General features: G+C 36.6%; 1 protein-coding gene across 2 annotated transcripts in view; it reads right to left on the bottom strand.

Annotated features, from left to right (window-relative positions):
- LOC129885884 (DExH-box ATP-dependent RNA helicase DExH7, chloroplastic-like) overlaps positions 1-13,068 on the bottom strand; it is a 29,053-nt gene that overhangs the window by 10,858 nt on the left and 5,127 nt on the right. For both annotated transcript variants that reach the window (XM_055960349.1, XM_055960350.1), the window contains exons 8-24: positions 12,014-12,125; positions 11,301-11,483; positions 9,993-10,072; positions 9,154-9,276; positions 8,645-8,731; positions 7,370-7,470; positions 6,581-6,638; positions 6,342-6,407; positions 4,897-4,979; positions 4,600-4,783; positions 4,117-4,263; positions 3,917-4,018; positions 3,659-3,811; positions 2,216-2,320; positions 1,241-1,381; positions 1,042-1,131; positions 890-946 (exon numbers count right to left, since the gene is read on the bottom strand). In XM_055960349.1, coding sequence (XP_055816324.1) covers positions 890-946; positions 1,042-1,131; positions 1,241-1,381; positions 2,216-2,320; positions 3,659-3,811; positions 3,917-4,018; positions 4,117-4,263; positions 4,600-4,783; positions 4,897-4,979; positions 6,342-6,407; positions 6,581-6,638; positions 7,370-7,470; positions 8,645-8,731; positions 9,154-9,276; positions 9,993-10,072; positions 11,301-11,483; positions 12,014-12,125 — 1,872 coding nt within the window. The remainder of the gene's footprint in view (positions 1-889; positions 947-1,041; positions 1,132-1,240; positions 1,382-2,215; positions 2,321-3,658; positions 3,812-3,916; positions 4,019-4,116; positions 4,264-4,599; positions 4,784-4,896; positions 4,980-6,341; positions 6,408-6,580; positions 6,639-7,369; positions 7,471-8,644; positions 8,732-9,153; positions 9,277-9,992; positions 10,073-11,300; positions 11,484-12,013; positions 12,126-13,068) is intronic.

Below are 13,068 nucleotides of genomic sequence, written 5' to 3'. Positions count from 1 at the left end.
TTATATGCATTAAGAAGAAAGAATGTGGATAAAAGAATATTTAGGAAACGAACGAATGCAAATGCACTGCATGTAACAAACCAAGTTATGCAAGATAGCATACCATCTCGCATGACATGACAACATATACCTCAATACTAATGAAGCATAGTAGAAACTTATATAGAAGTACATGTTGACATATATGAAACAAAAGCAGATGTCTCAAATTATACATGACTTCGTAGAGGTATGGGTCCTGATACATTACACACCCATCCCATTTTATATGACGACATGTGATTAGATAAAGCATAAACACGCTAATATAAGCAATTCATTGTATAAATAAGTATCTTACAAGTGAAGGATTTAAATTTATTCTTAGCTCTTCTCCTAAAAGTATTATATTTTATCAACATTTTTTATGAATTGTTCTTCCTGGGAGAGTAACTCAACTTCCATATCCTGCCATTGACTTATGATGTCTGTTGAACAATGACAAAAGTCCCACATTGGTGGTTGATGAGATGGGTGAACTCTTTATAAGCCTTGGGCAATCCGCAATCCTCTTCCCTTTCAGCTAGCTTTTGGGGTGTGAATTAGGCCCAAAACCTAATTTTACATGGCATCAGAGCGCCCATCCCAATTCTTTGTTCACCGATGTTGGGCCCCCATATTATAGTGTCACGCTCCAGTTGAGGTATGGGTGTGCAGGGGAGTGTTAAGAATTCCTACATCGGTAGAGGGATGGAAAATTGGACTCATTATGGACTTGGACAATCCTCCCCTCATGAGCTAACTTTTGGGGTTGAGTTAGGCCCAGCTACCATATCTTTACAGTTATTATAGCACATGCAGATGTTAATGCTTAGAAACCAAAAGACAGATTAATCACCATGGAGTATACCTCATACAACAAAGAAATTGCTGACATAATAGCCTCATCCTTTGGAGGTTCAAGAGCCTAAAAGGACGCAGATTGGAAGACAAAAATGATTAGAAAATCCATGGAACAAAATGCATTAAATTACATCTGAATAATTTATAAAAAAAAATCACCATAGACAAAAATAGCTTTATGTTTCCAAGTGATAGCAATTTGATTTGTAAGCACAATTCCACCAACGGCATTCGCAGCATCTCCGGGATCTAGCAAGGTCAAACTAAACATCAGTGCGATGTAAGAGAGAGGATTATCTGAAATGGAGAACAGAAGTACCAGATAGAATAATGAGTAAAACCCACTAATGCCCCGCACCTGGTAAGGCCGCATGAGCTTCTCATATCGGTAAGAAGTGTAAAGACAAAAGCAGATTCCTGGCTTTACACGTCCAGCTCTGCCTCGACGTTGCCTTGCATTTGCTTGAGATATCCAATCTTCAACCATGCTTGACAATTTCTAAAACCAAGAAGTTTACACAATAGAAAACATGATTACTGGTGCACCAGACTCTGGAGACAAAAAGCAAAGAAATTGACATTTCTTTAAATGAAACACATAAAAGCAGAGGTCCCAACAAGTAAATCATGTCTTTTAGAGTTCAGCAATAAAAGCCCAACAGGCTGGTTATATATTGCATGCTAAAGGACCAAGGCCTTTCACTTTATTCAAAACTAAACGCCCAATTTAGAAAACCAGATGATATACAAGAGTCAATTATGCCTTAACCTCGTCATCAAGCAAAATTACAATTTTTTCCTCTGTGGTTTCCATGTTGTCAAAACTACTTCATCGGCTAACCAGTTTCCAAAGTCATACATCTACTTGAACGTTTATTTTAACTATCAGAGATGACAATACTTGTGTGCGCTGAAACTTCCCTTCTGATGATGCTTCTGGACCTAGTCATAGCCGATATAGACAAATATTTTTCTATCCAAATTGCAATGCTGAACATATCTCTCAGCCAATTTCTAATTCACAAGCAAAAATCCAAATATGAAAGAGAGAAAACTTAAGATTGAAAATGCCTCCATGGTTACATGCACACATTGTTTATAGCTGTACTGCTAGGCAGCAGCTATTATCTAGATGGAGTTGTTGTAACACTTGTATTGCGGGTCAGAGCTTGAAAAGTCTAAAAAAGTAGATGAAATAAAATATTTCAAATGTAAGATATATTCATGTAGTACAGAACAGCAAACATGCAACATAAGCTGCATTTTGTTGAGACAACAATCCTCTGAGATAATCAGCCTTGTCATTTTCTATGAAAGAAAGCAGAAGAATTACCTTCTTCGGATTGTAGCGATTTTCTTTGTGTTTTCCAGAGTCAACCACATAAACCACATCATCTATGGTTATGCTAGTCTCTGCAATATTTGTAGCTATTATAACCTGGAAGCGGTAAATTACCAAGCAAAAATACAGAACAATAAGTAAATGAATCACTTAAAAGTAGGCAAAATCCGGTGATGACTAAGAAGAGGGTTTTTCATAGACTCTATGTACAACTCTCAATTTGAAGTTGAATACAGTCGAACATGGAGTAAATGATGAGCATGCATATCTAGACAGATATAATAATTTTCTGCATTATCTGAAGTAAGATAAAATAAACAGAGCTTGTTCCATGTCGGACCTTTCCATTCGTCAATATCATACAGGACATAGTTGTATATGCATTCTTACGAATGACTCTTGAGAAGAAAATTGCCGGTGCAGTTTTCAGATTCAAATGTAAGACCCTTCGAAATTTCCTAACATAGTTCTTCATCCTAAACGACATCAAGAAAGGTTTCCCTTTCACAGCTCTCTATGAAGATAGTACTAGCAACAATAAAAGGATGTCATACACTCATACTGGCACTACTTGACAATGACGGATGTGAAGCAGAGTAAAATTAAAGTCTATTATATCGTGTGGCACTTCAGATGCCAGTCACACAAGCAGATGACAAACTTGCCAATCATATCATTTGAAATTATAAATGAATTATGTCAGTAGATAAGGGTTTCGATGCAACTTGAATGGAAGTCGCCAACAAAAGCTGAAAAGTGGTAGTTGCAGGATGAGGCCTCTCTGTAAGGAGTGGAGCAGCAAGTGTTTTGATAATGACATAGCAGTAAGAACATGGGAGAGCTAGGATGAAGACAGTAAGCTTGTTGCTTCATCAACTGGTGAAAGGCAATTTGCAATCCCAAGCAAATTGTTGTTTCCCTCTGTAGTGCAGGGATTCATTTTGATGATTTTTCAGAATGATTTGCCCCCTTGAAAATGCTTGAATGGAACATTTGCTTGGGATTGCAAATTGCCTTTCACCAATTAATTTTTTTTTTTTTGAATGAAGCAAGTAGAATTACATTTGCTGGCATCAAGAAGATGCAAAAGTTACAAAAGTGAGGAATTGTAAGCTCTGATACAAAAAGAAATTAAGATGCTAAAGAGCCGACCAAACTCAAGAAGCCTTCAATGCTAGTTACAGTAGTTAGTTTACACAAGCTATATAAAGATAATAAGCATTTAGCCTTCAGGGAGTAATTACTTGATTTAATTGTGTTTAGACAATGACGCAGATTAATAACACAAGACACAGCACAACCAACACATGAAAGAGAACAGAAAAGCGCAGAGGGGCGAAAGAACCCAAATTGAAGAAGACAGCATGCATACGATGGAATAGATAGCAAAAATGTCTACAATGAAAGAACATGCGATTGAATAAAAAACATTACCTTACGAATGTTTTCTGGAGGTCTCATAAACACTTTTTTCTGATCCTCAGATGCTACAGAAGAATGCAAAGGAAGAATCCATTCAGAAGCCTGTCCACTAAACTGGAAGGAGACAGACAGTCTATCGAGTAAGGTGTGTATTTCTGCAACCCCCTTCAGCAGAACACAATTCACAAATCAACCTTCCTTTCTTATGCAGACATAGAACTTCAAAAGAGAAAATTAAAACATAAATAAGTGTTAAATGGATGAACTTACCGGTAAGAAAACCAGTATAGCACCCTCAGGGTATGTTTCATCAATGTAGCATACCAGATCTTCAAGAAGATCATAATCAATAATGCCTTCATTCAATTTCCTCTGAGATAGTGAGAGATGGTTCATCACAGTATTCTTTCAGTAAAGTTTTTAGGATCTTAATTAGCATCACTGAAGAGGTACTTTTAAGAAACAATTACCAAATTTTTTTGAGTTTGTCCACTGTAGTTTTGATAATTACTGGGATCATAATAGGGATTTATGTACTCTTCAGACAGCAACGATTCATCACCCCAACCAGAGAGGGCAAGGTTCTTTTTCCCCCTACGATTGCCAATAGGAGCATTCTGCACTCACCCAATTGGAAAGATATAAAAAGCTCTTGAGCTACATAAACAAAAAGCTAACACACCAAACTTCAAGTCAATAAGGAAGATCAACTTCAACTGTAAGCCAAAATCAGAGCAACACTCCCGATGGTTTGTCAGGATCTATTCCTTACTAATAATTGATTTTGATCAGAAATTACTTCAGCTAAAAGTAAAGATTGGTATAAGAGAAAACTTTAAAATAGTTCCAAAGCAGAAGCCAGAAATTGCCAACGAGAGCATATCTAGCAAAGAAAGACAATTTCAAATTTCAGTCCATCTAAAATGTCAATCAAGGCAGGTAAACTGAAATACCTTTTCCCTAGTAGATGTCCCATAGTTCAAAGAAGCAGGAGAATCAGATGCAAGGCGGTAATTGATACTCTCATAAATATCTTCGAGAAAATAAGTTGAAACAGGATGTGTTCGGCCTTGAGCAGTAATTACAGGGCAGTTGCCAAAGTAATGAGAAAACAAATGTGAATCTACTGTCGCAGACCTAAATAATGTGTAAAACAAAAAAAAATTGTTCCCGGAGCAGTCAGAAATATAATAAAAGACACAGAACAAGATAATGGCTGCAAGATATTGATAAACGAAACGAAACCATACATGAGTATAACTTTCAGTTTTCCCGTACCAAGGGCAGATTGCTTCTGAATGAGACTCTTCAAGACAATGAGCAGAAAATCACCCTGGTTTTAAAAGAGGTTAGTGTTTCTTCCAACTGGTTTCCAATTATATCCATTAAATATAAAACAAAGTAGAGGAAGAAGCAGAGATTGCCAGTATATAAGTAAACTACAGCAAAAAGTGCTATTTCCCTCTTCAGTTTGATGGTCCTAGTCATCTAGTGAGTAGTGAGCAAATAAAAAGAGGGTCTCATGGAAATGAAAATGAACCATAGCTGATCTCTCCAAGAAGATGAGAACAGTGGCACCTAACTATCATAACACAAAATATCGGGATTTCAGAATTAAATGAATGTGACAGAAGACAAAGAAAGCCATCCTTTCTATTACTAGAATAAAGGGTATATAATGGGGTGTCCAGCAAGAGCATTCTGCATTTGCCTATAGATTCAACAATTTGCAGAACGAGGAGTGTGACGTCAAAGCTAGATTTTCAGAAACAACTAGTATAAGCATCTCGCTGATGTCTGAGAGTCAGACTGAGTGACTGACTGGAGGCTCAGTCACGAAGCAGCTTCTCTGTATGCCTAAATTTGGCAGCACTAGCACCGGTGGTACACCAACCAAATGACGAAAAATGGAAGGGCTTCTGAAAGAATGTGCAGCAAGCAAACAATCCTTTTTTCAATCCTCCTAATGCCCAATGAAGTATAAGTCATTTGATTACTTCTTTCCAGAATTCATAGCCATGTGCAGTTCTTCCAAATTTGTCAAATTAATAATTCTCAGTATGTTTTTTTAATAAGGTAAGTAATGGGCCTTTAGAGATGACGAAGGACATGATATGTTTCCCACCTTATGAAAAGAAAGAAATATGAGAGCATTTAAAAAGAAAATAGACTCTCATTTCTTGTCTCTTTTATTCCTCTCTCAATGCACCCACGAGATTTCAATTTGTAACAAAAATTGGGTGGTTTTTTGGGGAGATCATATTCTACTGTAGGTTCTCCGCCTTTTGGTATATTGTCTGTAAACGAGATATTTTCCCGTCATAACAAAATTATATACGTTATCAGAAAACAAATAGGAGCATGATTTAGTATGGACGTAACCAATTATCATGATGGATACTAATTGAGACTATGTCATGCAACGCATTTCACTGGTTTAGTTTATCTTCTCCTTTTTCCTAAAACTTTTAACATGTCTAACCAACCAGACAGCAATGGTCTTTATCTAGTCGGCCACCATTAGTAGGTACCTAATGTCATCAAAATCAGCATAAGAAAATCTAGACAACATGCTTTCATATTCACGTGGTCAATTTTTGATAGCCTGATCTATTTTACAAGCCAGTAGTGGAAATTAAATATACTTGTCGCCACAATTCATAAACACATGTCATGCAGTGCACAAAAAACTCACCAGAAGTGACCTCTCATGCACTTCATCAACAATAATATGACTAACGCCAGCCAAGTCGTTATTTCCCTGCAAAATAATACATTTAATTGCACCAAAAGATATTGGCCACTACTTTGACATTCTGTTTAAAAAAATAAAAAAAAAGGTAAAATGGGCAAAGTATGTCGTTATGACAGATAAATTCAAAACACAGAACAATGCAGTCAGTAAGCATGCAATATAATTAGTAGGCGACTTACTGAAAACATTCTCAAAAGAATGCCAGTTGTACAAAAAAGGAGCTTTGTTCTCTCATTCCTGAAAGAGGATAAAAAATTAATAGATGATGTTTTGATTTGACAATCACAACTTCACAAGACAATAACAGAATCATTATCATATTTCAGTATTAATGATGATGATAGTTTTTAAAGCACGAATATAAAAGGATACTTATTCTGGGTAGACCACTTATTCTTATGTCCTTATATGATGACAATGAGACCCATAAAAAGCAAAGAGAAAACAGGTTTGCAATGCTTAAGGAAATCTAAGGGAACATGACTCAGCAGGAATATTCAGATCTCTGACTAAACAAAAGCAAATCACAGTGGGAGTTGTAAAAGTAGCAGAGCATTGATGCACAAAATTGGCTATCCATGTGAACCCAAGTATCGTAAAACTCAACACCTAAATCTTTCCATTTCTCAGATCCAATGAGCAATATCTTATTTGTAAGCTCCTCCCATGAGTCATGCATTGTAGACCTGATTAAAACATGTTTAAAGTGATCGAATGAAATGATTATGCACAAACCAAGTGAAATGACGATGCAGAATCCATACATCCAGCCACGCAGAGATAACTGACTGTTTTTTCTAAGCACTGGTAGCTACGCTGGCACTAAAATGGTAATATAAATCAATTTCCAGACAAGCAACTTTTGAGTCAACAGGACATCCAATTTCATGATTTTGTATCCTTTTTCTTGGGAGAAGGGATTATGTATCCATGTATAAATGAAGACTTTGGGAAGCCGGAAGCAATACCTTGCACTATCGAGGCGAACTTGGTAACCAACCAAGGACTCACTTGAACCTGGCGAAGATTCACAACGCTCATCAGCAACTCTTTCAGCCACAGAAGTAGCCTAGCAAAGAGAAAATGACAATCAGCAAATCTTATTGTTAAGTGAGAGAAAACCTAATATGTGGGTGTAAAGAGCAAGACAAAAGAATTGCCTAATGACATCTCAACAAAAGTGAAGAGGAAGAGCCTCCAATCTCAACTAAGCTATTGCAGAAAACCTAAATTAGCAAGAAAAAGATAAAGAAAAAACTATCTAATCAAATTTCTGAATTCCATGCATGTGTTCTTCAAATATGTTTGATTACTTCATATAATATGGTAGGTGATCCAATATACAAGAGTTCGAATAAGCCCTGTCCTTGATGTGATACACTTAACTGGAGTGCTTCACTGAAATCCAACTAATAACTTTGACCTACAATTCAACTAACGACAACATTAATCCTTAATTCTTCATACACAGTAAAACAAGGTTACGGAAAGGTAGGATAACCTAGAAGCAAGAATCTACAAGATGCTATGGAGTTATCTTACAAGGCAACATTTTCAAGGAAATATTGGTGTGAGCATGTATATCTTCAACGGCCGGATGCCAAACCTCCAAAAATATAAAATGGTTTCCGCACCCAATAAAAGTGTCAAATGGAGAAAAAATAGTAATGGAACAAGTCTCAATATTTGTATACTTTACCGAGAGGGACAAGGCCTCATAAAGTATAACTTTTATCATAGTCCACAGGCAACAACCGGAATAATGGCACCACGGAACTTGTTCCACTATTATTGAGCTTAACGGTGGCATCAAGCTACAGAGGAGGAACACTAATGCATCAAATATATTTCTCAAAGGCCGAATATGGCTGCACGTAAATTGTAAAATCTCCATAAGTATTGGAGGGTTCCGCACCCAGTAGAAGTGTCAAACGGAGTAACAATAGTAATGGTACAAGTTCCAATATTCGTAGATTCACCGAAAGGTACAAGGCCTCATCAAGAATAAATTTTATCATAGCCAACAGACAACAACAGAAATAATAGCACAACCAGCTAAAAGCTGCAAAAAAATTGGCAGCTCCGCGGACATCATAGAAGTTGAGAATGTCAGCAGAACAGGTGCGTGGAAAAAATTACATTTTATTTTGAATCAAACAAGCAGATGATTAAAGAAGTGAATTACAGAGCCAATGTTTCAGTCAGTGCAGGCAAATATATGGTTAATGAACATTGGCACTGACCGCAATTCTCCTTGGCTGTGTGCATATAATGTTACAATGTCCCCCACGTCCTGATTCAATCATGTCATCCAGTATAAATTGAGGGACCTATAGAAATCAAAATGTAAGATTTCAATGATTTTAGATACAAATGTGAATTTATAGGATACCCTCCATTGCACACAAAAATCATCTTGGTGACTTCTTAAGTCAATTACATTTATTTGGGACAATTTCTGCCACACTTATTTCTCTAGCAATTGTTTAGGTGAGTTGGATCTTCTCCACAGCTCACTATCTGAAAATTAGAATCACTGATGTGCTATTCCCCTTTGAAAAAAGATTGATTTGACAAAACACTTCAAGCTAGGATCATTGCAATGAAACAAGGGAAAGAAAGTTCTCCAAAGAGTGGAAAAACAGGACCAAAGCACATAACTAGTAGCACCTAAACATAACTGAAAGCTGCACCTCACCACAGTATTGAAGTGATTCGGTACAGATAAAGGCAAAATTTACGAATTCAACACCTGAGTTGTTTTCCCGCAACCTGTTTCCCCACAAATGACCAAAACATCATTCTCCTCCAGTGAATGCAGGATCTCGCCTTTTAAGCCAGCAATAGGAAGGGAAGCCCGTGATTTTAACATTTCCTGCATGGAGAACATAATTAAATATCTTCAGAAATTGAAGCAGACAAAGAGGTAAGTAACATCCATGATAAAAGTAATTAAAAAGAAGATCAAAATTATGAAGAGAAAAGAGGGAAACAAGGAAAGCCACTATGTAATGAATCCTACGGAAATGCATGCTATAAGGCTGGATACACTCTAACCACCATTACAGCGTATGCAGACAACCTGAAACCTCATAATCCCACTGAACAACTGCCCCAGATCAGTTGTTAGTCATGAAAGCTCCAGCAAAATAACATGTAAAAGTGAGAAACCAACCTAGGCTTAGTAAGCTGCAGACAACCTCTACAACAAAACGAAAAAGAGCCTCTTGTGTCAAAACTAAAAATGTAAAGAAACATATAGTAATTGAAACCCTAGCTTGCAACAGAATTCAAATCCCCACCACCCCACCCTCACCCCCACCCCCAAAGTGCAACTGCTAGAGCCCTCTGGTTCTTTTTCTTCTGTCTTTAGGATCTTTTCTACCTTTCGTTCATTGTCCTCTTTCCAGTTCTTTCATCATTCAAATCTATGTTATTCATCTGTGATGCCTATCTATGTGAAAGTGTAACAAGCAGACCAAAATGAATGACAACTCCATAGTAGATGGCCTTAAAGTTACAGCAGCACCAACACAATCTCATCCAGAATGCCACATAATTTTAGTAGTATAGAACTACCAAGGCTCTGACCTGGTACTTCTTCAATTTCTTCCTACCCTCCTGCTCCTTTTTCAGAGAGAGACTTTCTGCTTCTTTACGGAGATTTTTGGCTGCAGAAAAACAAAGAGATTAGTCAGCAAAACAACCATTTACATTCTGAAAGAGCAGTGAACTCCCAAATGCCTCCAAACCAGCAAAAACTAACAGGTATACAAGACGTTGTAACAGCCAATAACTAAAACCCACTGTTTACTCCTCCTTAAGGGCAATGCTGAACCTATAACTAAACAGAAAACATAATCTGTTTGAGATACTTCCATTTTCCACAGCACGAGACAATTAGTTCGCTTATTTTGCTGGAAATTGATTTGGAGGGCACTACCTACAAAGATCATGTGCTTCAGTTGGTTAGCCCTCAATAATGCCAGCCTTACTATAGATAACCTAAACAGGAAAGGATATCAACCGATAAACAGATGCTATCTTAGCAATTGTCAGATGGAAACAGGCGACCACCATTTCCTGCATTGTCCAGAAGCTTTTGGCCTTTGGAACTTGTTTTTCAGCATTTCTGGATTAAGATAGGTAATGCCTCAGGATCTGACAGAGGCATATGTGAGTTGGAGTCGTTGGAAAGTTGATAAGACCATCAAGAGGACCTGGTTGATGATCCCTGCTATTTTTTGGAGCCTTTGGAATGAGAGAAACAGAAGGTTTTTTGATAGCATCTCAACTCCAAGCCGTTATCTTAAAGCTAAATGTTTAGTTCATCTCTTTTGTTGGACAATGTTGTCCCCAGTAACTAGTTCAGTACAATTTTTGGATTTTATTAGCACTTCCGTTCTTGATTGAGACATTGTATTTGGGGCAAACAATGTTCTCCTACTCTTTTGTTATTTTGTAATTAGCCTCCTGTAACTTTGCATCTCCTTGAGGCCTTCCTATGAAACACATTACTTCATCAAAAAAAAGAGTCATATCTTCCCCAAAAGAAGAAACAATGAAAACAATCTACGCTAGGAAGGCACAGATTGAACTGCAATAGAAGTCAGAATAAATCTTTTATTGCCAGCTAATGAACAGAAAAGAAAAAAATGTAGATGGACACAATCACCAAATACTAAAGACTTACTATATCAGCAATTCTTTGAAAACCAGTCTTAATCTAGATCCATAGTTGACACAAAATCAATAAAATAAAGCAAAAGAGAAATTCAAAAACTACCAATACCAGCTGCATAAGAGATGTATACATTTTGCAGTGTTTTAAGAAAATAGGTCACAATTTCAAGTTATTCACTGATGCAAACCAGAAAAGAATCCACAAGCATACTTCACCTGTAAAATCAACAGGCACCGTCTTATCTTCAATGGTGTGAGGCTCTAAAAACTTTTCTTTGCTAGCATTATTGGACACATCAGAAAGAGTTATGGTTTCTGAACCACTAGCACCCAGCAATGAATCCACAAAATAGGCCCTTCTTTCCACTTGATCATCCACAATATCTTTCATGGAATCACCTGTCCCAAAAAAAATAACATGCACATGAAAGAGGTGCCGCTAAGAGATCAGCCGGAAAAAAAATGTAACAGAAGAGAAAGAAGACAAGCAACAAGTTAAAACATGAATAACTATCTCTACACCTTTATGCTGCCTAACATCAGCGAAACCATTTAAGGGTTAAAATAAATTTTGGAGGAATTATTCTTTTCTCGTGGGATTTTCTTTTTTATCAGGTAATAATTTTCATGAGATGCTTTAAATAAATTCCCTCTTTTTCCTTGTCTCCATAGACATTGTAGCATAAGTTTTACCTCTGGACCAAGATTTTTGAGTGAATAGGTACCTCTCTATGAAAACTTTCATCAATTAAAAACAAAACTGTTTATCAATGTAAGGTTTGCAGTAAAAAGATTATATAAACAATTATGGGCTCTATGGCTACAAGAGACCGGTTTGATCAGGGTGAAGTATAAAGTTGAGTTACCAAAATGCTTAATATAATATCAATATTAAACATTTGACTGCACGTGAAGTTAGAAAAAATCACCTTCCTCCCACTGCAAAATAAGTGATGCATATGGCTCGGTAATTGGCATGTGAACTGGGAGATCTGGAAACAAGCGATGGAGAGCATAGGCGGCAACTCTATTTTGGGCATCCTGAGCAAATCACAGTTCAAAAAAGAAAGAACCATGTTTTAGATTCACATTTCAAAACAAAAATCATAGCAAACTAAAAAAGAGTTAATAAGTGTTTTTACAACAAACCTCTGCATATTCCAATTTATTTTATATGAATGATTGTTAATTTTGGATACTTTTGATGCACAAATGATTCTCTAAACAGATATTGATGACTAGACAGACTGACTTGGGGGAAGCAATACCTCATTGTTGGTTTCCTTTGGAGCTTCAGCCCAGAAATTTCCATTTTACCCCTTGTGCTCTATTAAAACTTTACCACTGATCATTTATTTTTTTTTTGGTAACCAAAATAGATTGTGAACCCCCTTTGTCATTGCACTATAATTTTTCCTTATAAGCTTGAACACTGATCACTCCAAACTACCAACTTGAGATTGTATTTTCATCAAAGTTGCAATTACGTGAAATCCCTTCAGATTTAAGTAAGACCTCTTTAGAAAAAAAAATATCGTATGTTTTTTAAAGAGAATGACATCATAGTTATGGCAAGAGTCCAGTCGACCGTTGGAAAGCAAATAGAGAAGAGAAAACAATAGCTCTATGAACTGCCTCTTACCAACATTACGAAACAGGGAGATCCACAAAGGGTTAAGACTGATGTAAAAACACATCATGGTGAAGTCCAATACATACCTATGGCACAGAAAGCAAAAGCTCCTAGAACAGTATTTCTTTTCTTGTCTTGCCAGGATAATGCACTTCAATAGCATCATTAATCTAAATATAAGTGGGGTTGTCACATTACCCTTCATGTTTCTATAATTTCACATTTTCCTTTTCTTTTAATAAGTACATGTTATTCACAAAAATAGTAAAAAGAGAGAGTTCATATATGTGGAGAACACATCATGGTGAAGTCCAATATATACCCATGAGATCTGAGTTAGTTTAGAAATGA

The sequence above is a fragment of the Solanum dulcamara genome, chromosome 4 (assembly GCF_947179165.1).
Source record: "Solanum dulcamara chromosome 4, daSolDulc1.2, whole genome shotgun sequence".
In the NCBI taxonomy this organism is placed as follows: Eukaryota; Viridiplantae; Streptophyta; class Magnoliopsida; order Solanales; family Solanaceae; genus Solanum; species Solanum dulcamara.
Note: the sequence above shows the minus strand (reverse complement) of the source record. Positions and strands in the feature narration are given on the sequence as shown.